Consider the following 12521-nt stretch of genomic DNA (forward strand, 5'->3'; position numbering starts at 1 on the left):
GTACTATTGAAATGTCATTGCAAAAGGTAGAAGCATGATAATTACATAAATATAACATATCTCCCACCCATAATGCTACACACAATGTTGAAATGTGTATCTTACGCGTAGGCATTTCACCCCTTGAGTAGGTAGGGTTTCAATGTCTTTCTCAAAGACTCTTTATAACCTCGGAGCTTCCGGGTTACAGTACGGTCTCTGGAACCACACAGGCCTCCTTGGAGCCTGCCCGGAGCCACGGATGTTTGTTTGGGTGGAATTGTTTGATCAAGGTTGAACTCTGACCTTTGACACCAGCGCACTGATTGAAAAGGGACATAGGGTAGACCACAGTAAGGTTTACAATCTGCGTTGGAGAAAGGAAGTTGACTAGGCCGAAAGATCATGTCTTTTTTTCATTTGAAAAAAATGATGTTAATTTAGTCAGCAAGGCAAATAAACTAATTGCGGTTATCGGTGTGCCCTAGAAATCTGTAATAATCTATATTAATCTTTTTTTGTGGTCTGTGTGGATATACCCACAGTGAAACTTCCAGGTCTTAACACAGCCACTCAGAAAGTCGGCGACCTGTAGCCGACACGCTCTCCTCTTTCACCAATCACAGCCTCTGCTTATCCGGCTTTTCCTCAACCCCTAAATCAGGACTCGAGCGCAAACCGCAAGGACAACACCACACTCGGCCACACGGTCATCCGAACCCCCCCCCCACTCTCTCACTCATTCCTGTTTTGTCTCAGTGTCTGCGGTGTTAGATAACCCACCAGCCCACTGTCTGGATAGTCTATATAAACCTAGGTCTGGCCCTTAATGTGAAGCATCGGTAGGGGTCACGGGACATGGGAAGCCAGCGACTTGGGTTACCTTCCCAGTCCAAAAAGAAAAAGAAAACACTGCTCCATCATTTTTGGGGGAGCTGTTCCATCCAGTACCCCATCCCCCCTTTCCACCTCCCTCCTCTGGCTTCCTGCAGTCTCGCCTGGTGCAATTTAGAGAGGAGGGGTGGATGGGGGAGGCGGGGGTCATTAGTCGTCTGCAATGTACGTCATCCTTCATGACTGCCACCGTAATAACCATCCAAAACTCCATACACACACACGCACATGCACACGCACACACACACACACACACAAAGTGACGACATGATCCATAAAGGTTCTAGGATCTTGCATACAAATGTGAAATGTTGCTCCTCCAATGGCTGGCTGGTGCAGTTCAACCCCGATAAGGATCAGTTCAGATGAGTTGGGGGAGGTGGGGTATTCAGAGTTGAAAAACCTGGCCCTGCCAGATGGTCTTTCAGACACACCATGCTTCGTAGATAAGTCGGCCATGGCAGGCAGAGTGACACCCATGAACTTTTCAGCTGTCCTCACTTTCCTCTGAGGCTGCGGCTGTTCCCACACCAGATTGTGATGCGGTTTGACAGGATATTAAGAAAAATTACTTGGATCCCCTGAAAAGCATGCACAAAAAAACGATGTGCATGCTGGGGGACGGCTTATTTGAAGTATTGGCACAACACCCTAAAAATGTCTTTAACTATAATAATGAGGCAGAATCTTCATGGGAGGCTAATATGTCTGCCATCACTGTACCGAATCAATACCGTTCAACTTCGTATGAGCATGAACACCAGGAAGCCATTTTAGCCTTTGTAAGCCGGTTACAGTACAATAATTGACCTGTTCTGGAATTCGTTGTTTCTCTAGCTGCTCAACGCCATCCAGCTGTTTGGTGCCAACCTGGACGACTACCTCCACTTGCTGCTACCGCCCATCGTCAAGCTGTTTGATGCCCCCGACGTGCCCCTGCCTGCCCGCAAGTCAGTACTGCTGCCAGGCTGCCCCTAAACCCATGTGTTGTTAGTTAGGTACCAGTACTGCTGCCAGGCTGCCCCTAAACCCATGTGTTGTTAGTTAGGTACCAGTAATGCTGCCAGGCTGCCCCTAAACCCATATGTTGTTAGTTAGGTACCCCATTGAGACTGGTAGAAGCAGGGTTGCGTTCAATTTACTTTACGTCCAGTCAATTCAAAATTATAAATCAAAGCAATTCACTCATGAATGAGTGCTCTTCTCTCCCAATAACATCTTTATAGACCAAGATATTTGAATGTTTTACTGCAAAATGATTCAATAATAAATCAAATAATTTCAAGAACATTCACAGCGGATTTAATTTAAACGAAGCCAGCCTTAGTTAGCCATATTGAGTGTGCATTTGTTTAAATGAGTGGATAATAATAATAATGCAGGACCTGTTCAGAGGTCTTTAATTGGCATGCAATTATCATCAATGTTAGCGGTTAGCACACACGGTTAGCACACACACACACTGGAATTGTTTTGTTTTTTGTAGGATCGCCGATGCGATTAGTCTCTGCGCTTAACCCATCCCGTCGTCCTTCCCCCCCAAGGGCAGCCGGGAGCAGACAGGCGTCGGCGAGGGCCGCGCCCGGGGACCAATCCAAGTGCTCCTGCCCGTTTTCGTCAAGGACGCCACAGCGTCAGCGATCTGTTGTTGTGCATGTTTTTCCATTGGGTTTATCTTATCGGGGGGGAAACCCTTGCGAGCACGGGGAGAACATGCAAACTCCACACAGAAAGGCCTGGGAGATACCCCACCTGGGTAACTGGCATCATGGAAACCTGGTCCCCAAGTGGGAATCGAACCCTTGACCTTCTTGCTGTGAGGCGACAGTGTTAACCACTACACCACTGTGCCGCTGCGTCATGGAGGAAGCTAGTTCATAACTACTTTGAAGGTTTACAGCCTTCACAAGTGTTCTCTTTTTAATGTCAGAACCAGTTAAACAGGCCATCTCTCTCTCTCTCACTCACTCACTCACTCACTCACTCACTCACTCACTCACTCACTCACTCACTCACTCACTCACTCACTCACTCTTTATTTCTTTCTTTCTCTTTTTCTTTCCCCCCCTCCTGGTAGCATTTAAGTGAAACTCTGTGTGTTTTTCTGTGTTTTGCCCATGTCTGATTCAGGGTTGCCTTGGAGACATTGGACCGACTGACGGAGTCTCTGGACTTCACCGACTACGCCTCGCGCATCATCCACCCCATTGTGCGTTCTCTGGACAGCACACCAGAGCTGCGCGCCACCTCCATGGACACCCTGTCCTCACTGGTCTTCCAGCTGGGCAAGAAGGTAACTTATATCAGCGCCAATCTCTATGGGTTGGGCATGGGACTAACGCTGCCAGGGTTAGGGGTTCCATTTCCTGTGTAGCTCAATATGTAGAGCATGGCACTAACACTGCCAGGGTTAGAGGTTCTATTCCCTGTGTAGCCTACACTAACACTGCCAGGGTTAGGGGTTCCATTTCCTGTGTAGCCTACACTAACACTGCCAGGGTTAGAGGTTCTATTCCCTGTGTAGCCTACACTAACACTGCCAGGGTTAGGGGTTCCATTTCCTGTGTAGCCTACACTAACACTGCCAGGTTTAGGGGTTCCATTTCCTGTGTAGCCTACACTAACACTGCCAGGGTTAGAGGTTCTATTCCCTGTGTAGCCTACACTAACACTGCCAGGGTTAGAGGTTCTATTCCCTGTGTAGCCTACACTAACACTGCCAGGGTTAGGGGTTCCATTTCCTGTGTAGCCTACACTAACACTGCCAGGGTTAGGGGTTCCATTTCCTGTCTAACCTACACTAACACTGCCAGGGTTAGGGGTTCCATTTCCTGTGTAGCCTACACTAACACTGCCAGGGTTAGGGGTTCCATTTCCTGTGTAGCCTACACTAATGCTGCCAGGGTTAGGGGTTCTATTCTCTGTAGCTCACATTAACATTGCCTGAGAACACACACACACACACACACACACACACACACACACACACACACACACACACACACACACACACACACACACACACACACACACACACACTGATTGACTGATTGACTGATTGACCAGTACAACCACAGTCTTCTAGCCGTTGGGTGGTGAGGTGCCTTGCTCAAGGGCAACTGTAGTCATTTAGGGAGACAAAGGTGATCCTCATTGAATTTCACGTTCCAGATTTGACTGAAAAGCGATGACCTTCTGACAAGACTGCTTCTCAAAGTAGCCTCACTAATACACAATAGAATATTAATACACGGAGGCGGCTGGGTGGCGCAGCGGACTAAGCACTCGTCACCAACGCAAGAGACACTGGTATCGAATCCGGCTGTCAGCGTTGCCTCCGGCTTGGCTGGCCGTCATACTGGCTCGATTGGCAGAGTCAGCAGGAGGGAAGCCAGTGGGTGGGTCCGGGTCGTTGTAAACAGCGACTCCTACAGTTCGGTCGGGGCGCCTGCACAGCGAGGGAAGGATCTGGAGGGAGGTAGTGTGACCTTCCACACGTTACTCTCCCAGTGAGAGTCCGCGCTGCCAGGTGAAAAGAAGTGCTGGGCTGGGTACACATGTGTCGGAGGAAGCATGTGATAGTCTTCGCCCTCCCAGACCGACGGTAGGGGGTAGAGTGCGCAACGACCAGGAAGGGGGATTGGGAATTGGCATAACGACTAACATTGGGAGGGGAGAAAAACGGAAAAAGAAGGGGGAAAAAAAGACAATAAAAAAAAATATATTAAAGTAGACTATTAATCCACAATAGACCACTAATACACAATAGACCACTAATACACTGTATAATACACAGTAGACCACTAATACACAGTAGATTACAATGTAGACCACTAATACACAGTAGATTACAATGTAGACCACTAATACACAGTAGACCATTAATATACAGTGCAGGACCACTAGAGCACAGTAGACTATTTATACACAGTACTACTAGACTACTACTACTACTACTACTACTACTACTACTACTACTACTACTACTACTACTACTACTACTACTACTACTACTACTACTACTACTACTACTACATACTATTAATAGACAGTAGACTACTACTACTATTACACAGTAGACTATTAATAGATTATAGACGGTAGAATATTAATAGACAGTAGACCACTATAACACAGTAGACTTAATAGCCAGTAGACCACTAAAACACAGACTACTAATACAGTAGACCAGCTCCAGACTCCGGCTGCTGGTTTTCATAGAGCTCTTTTTCAGTATCTATTCTCTATTCTCGGGGGTTTAGTCCCCCCCCCCCCCCCCTGGCCATTTTCATTACTTTCCGCCAGGCTCACTGATGTCATAGGCCACTGACCATTTGGCGGCAGGTTAACAGTGTTTATGAGAGTGGATGAGGTCACATACACCCCCCCCCCCACCACACCTCCCCATCGTGCCCAACTTCCCCTCCTCCCTCTCTTTCAACCCCCCAAAACCTCTCACAACCTTACAAACCACAGGACCACATGACTTGGAAAAGAGGAAGCGTTTGATCCTGTGGTTGGGAGTGGGGGTTTAAACTTTAAGGCACAACAAGGCTACTCTGTCATTTGGGGTCTTATGGCTGAGAGGGAGCAGGGTGATTCGCGGAGACTGAAACCATATAGCATGGATGTAACGTTATGTACAGTTAGGCATGGGCGACATGAGTTAAAATAATTTTTTTATGATTAATCATATTTTTTGTATATCTGTTGTGAAGGATCAGATTAAACCGAATATATATATTTATTTATGGATATATATTTAATTGTATTTGTATATCGTTTGATATCCCCTGTATATTCCTTGTACAATATGCACTGAATATCCCTTTAGTCTACTAAACAGCCCATAATAGTTTCATTCTACCATTGGACGAGAACCTGGCGCCAGCAGCCATACCCCTAGGTTCAAGTTCAATCGTGCCGACCAACATGTCGTGGCAAGCCCGGTTCCGCGTAGGAATACGTCTGGCGAAATACGAATGGTACTATTTGTTCACAGCGCATATATATATGGCGCAAGTAAAGTAGAACTTTCTTTTAGTCCATTAGTTCTTTACCCTCCAACCTAGTAACAGACGCGAAGCCTCACCCACGACGCACGTGTGGTGCAGTAAGGCCTACTTGGCCTCAGAATAGGCATTGAGATATCGTGTGGATTAATAGTTGAATTGTCATAGTTTGGCACTATACCGTCGAGTTGGACGTATTTCTATTAAGCTAATAATAGTCTATTATGTATGGTGCATCGTTCGGTTAGAGTTATAAAGTGAGCAGCACCCCCATCGTTCCTGACGTTATCTGGAGTCTTAACCAGGCTGGGCAGACCACTTGTGGTGCTTGCATCCGAGGAGCTCCGGGCCAGGACGAGTGGACCTGTACATTGGATTACTTTACCCGGACGACGGCGAGCCTTCCACGGCTTGGATTATCTACATGCTTTGGGTGCTTTGATTATTCCATGGATAACGGCCAACACTGCTGAGTGTTGGAACTACCCCCCGGAGAGGAGTCCAGGTGAGACGGCGCTCTACACCAGTGAGGTCGCCTCACGTCTCTCCGTTGTGGACCGGCAGCTACCGTCCACCAGAGGGTCCAGCTGTATTCATCTGCGGACCGAGGTTCTGTGGGCATCGTGTTCAGGACTCTGAATTCTCCCAAGAAATCGTCGGCCAGATGGGATACCGCCAGCGGCTCTTCTAACCCCCCCTCCTACTGTCTTACAACCAGCGGGACCCCCCCCCCCCCCTTAGTGTATCCAGCTATAATCATTTAAGTACCATCGCTATAGTTCCCTAAAGAACCGGGTTGTATACTTACTCCCTGCGTAACCAGAGATTGGACATTCAATGTTGATTTACCTACGAATACTCATTTGCCATACAAGTGCATTTCAAATCATAAATGTCATCAAGTGAACGTTGTATATACCCTTTGCTATATAAAATATTCGATTTGTACATTTGTGTGGACTTCGTTTCATCAGGTGGGAAAGTGTTCATCATATCTATATCATGTACTGGATGGCCAGAAGTTAAAGTACAAGAGGTAGTGGTTTAATAATACCATACTTATCAATACAGTCAGGGAATTGTACCCCTCAGTTACAATATCTGTATATCTCAAAATATCTGTTCACGTATGCAAGATAATTAATTGCATTGCTGTTCTTTGCATTGAACTGCATGATAATGTAAAGTGTGATATCAAACCGAAATTATTGTTATTTTCAAATACAATCCCCTTAAATATTGACTCATTTTAAGAGAATGTTTTGTTAATATGTGGTTGCTATCATTTCATTCATATTCATTTAGATGACAGAATTGTGAGGGTTAAGGTTATCACAATATCACAATCTATTAATTTATTTGATATGATAAAAGATCATATTGGATTGTCTCCCAACTAGGGTTGGGCATCGTTTGGATTTGAACGATTCCGGTTCTGATTCTCCCTTTCGATTCCTGTTCTAAATGATTCTCGATTCCGATTATTTGAGGTACAGGTCAAAACAGGTCACAGCTTATTTCGCAGGAGATCTTTTTTTTTTGAGAAATCTTTAAAATGTTTCATACTATTCACATTGTCAGTTGACTTGATACAGTTTAATTTGGTTGCTGTACTGTAACTAGAGTATTAATTCATTCATACACATTTGTGTTCAGCACCAGGTGTGTTTTGTGTTCAGCACCAGGTGTGTTTTGTGTTCAGCACCAGGTGTGTTTTGTGTTCAGCACCAGGTGTGTTTTGTGTTCAGCACCAGATGTGTTTTGTGTTCAACACCAGGTGTGTTTTGTGTTCAGTACCAGATCTTCATCCCCATGGTGAACAAGGTGATGCTGAGACACAGGATCAACCACCAGCGCTACGACGTACTGATCTGCCGCATCGTCAAGGTCAGAGTCTCTCTCTCTCTCTCCACCATCTCTACATCCACCATATCTCTGTTCTGTAAATCACTCCCTATCCACTCTCTCTCTTCCTCTGTATCCACCCTCTCTCTCTCTTTATCTGTATCCACTGTCTCTTCCTCTGTATCCACTGTCTCTCTCTCTTTATCCACTGTCTCTCTCTCTTCCTCTGTATCCACTGTCTCAATCTCTTCCTATGTATCCACCCTCTCTCTCTCTTTATCTGTATCCACTGTCTCTTTCTCTGTATCCACTGTCTCTCTCTCTTCCTCTGTATCCACTGTCTCAATCTCTTCCTATGTATCCACCCTCTCTCTCTTTCTCTGTATCCACTGTCTCTCTCTCTTCCTCTGTATCCACCTCCTCTCTCTCTTCTTCTGTATCCACTGTCTCTCTTCCTCTGTATCCGCCCTCTCTCTCTCTTCCTCTGTATCCACCTCCTCTCTCTCTTCATCTGTGTCCACTGTCACTCTTCCTCTGTATCCACCCCCTCTCTCTCTCTCTTCCACTATATCCACTGTCTCTCTATTTCTCTGTATCTACCGGTATCTCCTCTCTCTTCCTCTGTAATCCCTTCATCACTTTTCTCTGCACCCCCCTCTCTCCCTCCCTCTCCATATGACGGCCCAGGTTCAACTTGTAATGTACAGTCATACTCTCCTTTTGGACAAGGGGGGAGAGACACATGGAACAATTTGATGATATCGCTCATAATTCTGACAGTTTCCCTCTTTGATGCATGAGCATATGTTCCCTAGACCAGTGGTTCTCAACTGGTCTAGCCTCGGGACCCAACATTTTCCTTAGTCATTAAGTCGCCACCCAAATTTTTTAACGACTGATTTCTTTCAAATATTTTTTTTGCAGTAATACACAATCTTTCATGCACTGTTAAAACATGAAAAGTGCAACAAAAGTGCAACTAGGGCTAAAAACCCAATGAAATAAAATAATAATAAATATTATGCTTCTTAGCAGATTTCTTAGCTTAACATAACAGACCTAAGTTTGGGGGAACTAATGGGATAACTGGGGTTGCAACAAAAGTGCAACTAGGGCTAAAAACCCAATGAAATAAAATAATAATAATAAATAATTATGCTTCTTAGCAGACTTCTTAGCTTAACATAACAGACCTACAGTAAGTTTGAGGGAACTAATGGGATAACTGGGGTTGCAACAAAAGTGCAACTAGGGCTAAAAACCCAATGAAATAAAATAATAAATAATATGCTTCTTAGCAGATTTCTTAGCTTAACATAACATACCTAAGTTTGGGGGAACTAATGGGATAACTGGGGTTGCAACAAAAGTACAACTAGGGATAAAAACACAATGAAATAAAATAATATAATTATATATCCTTCTTAGCAGACTTCTTAGCTTAACATCCCAGGGAACTAATGGGATAACTGGGGATGTTTGCTCCTGACAAGAGTCTCTAAGTCTGGGGTGATGGTAGACAAAGCAACTCTAAGGTAATGCTCAATGTCCAATCTGTTCCTCTGCTTTGTCTTCAGTTGGACCAGAGCTGAGAAGCCACTTTCACAAAGATAGCTAGTGCAAAAAAAAAATTACACACACATCCGCGACCCACTCAAAATGGAAGTGGGTCGCGACCCACCAGTTGAGAAACACTGCCCTAGACAATGTCCCTCACACACCACGCATTACAAGCCTCCGATAAAGAGCCATGCACGTACGCTCCGCGCTGGTCTGCAACCAGAAACACTTCATTCACCAAGAAACGTACAGGAAATGTGTCTCAGGTTGTCCTTGGTGAAATACAGCCAAAATATACGAGCGAGTATTAAAAGGGGCCATGTTTCAGCCATCACATCAATCAATCATCATCAACAATGTTGCACCTGCATCAGGCCACAACAAAGAGGCGCTTCAGCCACACCTCCCCTCTCTCCACGTTCCTCACACCTCCCCTCTCTCCACGTTCCTCACACCTCCCCTCTCTTCATGTTCCTCACACCTCCCCTCTCTCCACATTCCTCACACCTCCCCTCTCCACGTTCCTCACACCTCCCCTCTCTCCACATTCCTCACACCTCCCCTCTCTTCACGTTCCTCACACCTCCCCTCTCTCCACGTTCCTCACACCTCCCCTCTCTCCACGTTCCTCACACCTCCCCTCTCTCCACGTTCCTCACACCTCCCCTCTCCACGTTCCTCACACCTCCCCTCTCTCCACGTTCCTCACACCTCCCCTCTCTTCATGTTCCTCACACCTCCCCTCTCTCCACGTTCCTCACACCTCCCCTCTCTTCATGTTCCTCACACCTCCCCTCTCTCCACGTTCCTCACACCTCCCCTCTCTTCATGTTCCTCACACCTCCCCTCTCTCCACGTTCCTCACACCTCCCCTCTCTTCATGTTCCTCACACCTCCCCTCTCCACGTTCCTCACACCTCCCCTCTCTCCACGTTCCTCACACCTCCCCTCTCTCCACGTTCCTCACACCTCCCCTCTCTCCACGTTCCTCACACCTCCCCTCTCTTCATGTTCCTCACACCTCCCCTCTCTCCACGTTCCTCACACCTCCCCTCTCTTCATGTTCCTCACACCTCCCCTCTCTTCATGTTCCTCACACCTTCCCTCTCTTCATGTTCCTCACACCTCCCCTCTCCACGTTCCTCACCTCCCCTCTCTCCACGTTCCTCACACCTCCCCTCTCTTCATGTTCCTCACACCTCCCCTCTCTCCACGTTCCTCACACCTCCCCTCTCTTCATGTTCCTCACACCTCCCCTCTCTCCACGTTCCTCACACCTCCCCTCTCTTCACGTTCCTCACACCTCCCCTCTCTCCACGTTCCTCACACCTCCCCTCTCTTCATGTTCCTCACACCTCCCCTCTCTCCACGTTCCTCACACCTCCCCTCTCTTCATGTTCCTCACACCTCCCCTCTCTTCACGTTCCTCACACCTCAAATATGAATTAAGATCCAGCCATTGCATATCCTGTTTCTCGCCTAAAATGTTGTCAGAAACATATTTTCATGAACCGTTTAGGTGGAAAAAGAGAGAGGTCACGAGCAAAGCTCCATGTTCTGTGGTGTGCGTCTGGCTTAGGGCTGAGCCCAAACGTTTGAACATTCGAACCTTCGTTCGTTACGTTGGCATTCGAATTCTAAATCGCTATATCTTTACATAGCAAATAGTTGGTGCTATATTAATGTTCAAAATCTCATATAGTGCTCCTTTTTGTATTTTATTTGTTTATTCTTTTTTAAACAAACATATAAACAAACATGACAACACACGATAAGATATACAAGCATTAATTGTCAGGGCACATCCAATGTGATCACCTTTTGGTTAGTTGTTTTATATAAGATATACCCATAATACCTGTTATCTAAAAAAAAAACCTACATACATATGCTCAGCTCGAACCCCCCTCTCCCGGACCCCACCTTGAGAAGTACCTCCACTATCCCTCGCACCTAACCAGACACTACCATTATAAGCTAGCTTTTATTCTCTCCACCACTTCTAACCACATTGACATTTTGGATTCATTGAGACCCAGAATTCTTGCTGTAGATATTTCATGGTAAATTACATCGAGATATGTAAGAAACCAAACTTTACGGCACATTTTTTCCGGTTGAAACCAGCGTGATGCGATCAGCTTTTTGGCTACTGTGATACCCGATAAAACCAATCTCTTTAGCTGTGGATTCACTGCAAACTCAAAAACATCATTCAACAGCAATACCGAGGGGTGTACAGGTATATTCCAAGATACGAGTTTTGATATTTGTTGGGTCACATCTTTCCAGAATGCCTTAACTGGTGAGCAGTCCCAATACATGTGCATAAATGTCCCTTCGTCCCCATTTGTACATTGGGTGCATTTGGAATCTTGTTTGAGCCCCATTCGGCACAGTCTTATAGGAGTCAAGTATGCTCAAGTTGATTGAGGACTTTGGTGATTTATCGGGATTTAAGATAAATTGGCCGAAGTCGGCTTTCCTTCCACTTAACACCCCTGCAAAAAAAGATACAACCCTCCCAGGACAGATACCGATGGTAAAACATTTCAGATGCTTGGGAGTGGAAATATTCCCTACCATAAGACAAACGGTGAAGCACAACTACACAAAAATCCAAAACAAAATCAAAGACGACCTTGATAGATGGGCAAAACTTAAGAACACAGTACAAGCACGGATATCAATAGTTAAGATGGATGTACTACCTAAAATCAACTTCTTCTGTTCAATGCTACCGTTACCCCCTCCAGAGGGTTACTGGAAAAGATTACACTCCTCCACATACAAATTTATTTGGAATAACAAACCACCACGTATAAAAAGATCCACCGCACAGAGAAATAAAGCAGATGGTGGCATGGCATTTCCAGATTTTTTCCTATATTTTAAGGCGTACTCATTAAGTCCATTGACAACATGGTTTGACTCCCAAGCATTAGCATCTTGGAGAAAAATAGAAGAAAACATAGTAGCCCCACATAGACTGAAGGACATAGCATACACTAAACTACCAATCAAGCACTGTGAACGAAAATTTGGCCCCATAATTACTCATGCGATCCGGATATGGCGTGAATCACAAAAAAAAAATCCTAACCCACAAGAATGGCACAATCATACTCCCTTATTCAATAACAATGCTCTCTTAATTGGAAAACGACCTATAAGATTCCCTATATGGGAAGAGCAAGGCATACACTCATTAGGGGATGTTTTTAACAAACA

General features: G+C 45.5%; 1 protein-coding gene across 3 annotated transcripts in view; it reads left to right on the forward strand.

Moving 5' to 3' along the window:
• The window catches only part of mtor (mechanistic target of rapamycin kinase), a 368371-nt gene that overhangs the window by 113217 nt on the left and 242633 nt on the right, over nt 1-12521 (forward strand). For all 3 annotated transcript variants that reach the window (XM_084334134.1, XM_084334136.1, XM_084334135.1), the window contains exons 22-24: nt 1711-1823; nt 3004-3166; nt 7680-7772. In XM_084334134.1, the coding sequence (XP_084190260.1) occupies nt 1711-1823; nt 3004-3166; nt 7680-7772 (369 nt within the window). The remainder of the gene's footprint in view (nt 1-1710; nt 1824-3003; nt 3167-7679; nt 7773-12521) is intronic.

Source organism: Notolepis coatsorum, assembly GCF_963971535.1.
Source record: "Notolepis coatsorum genome assembly, chromosome: 17".
Lineage (NCBI taxonomy): Eukaryota > Metazoa > Chordata > Actinopteri > Aulopiformes > Paralepididae > Notolepis > Notolepis coatsorum.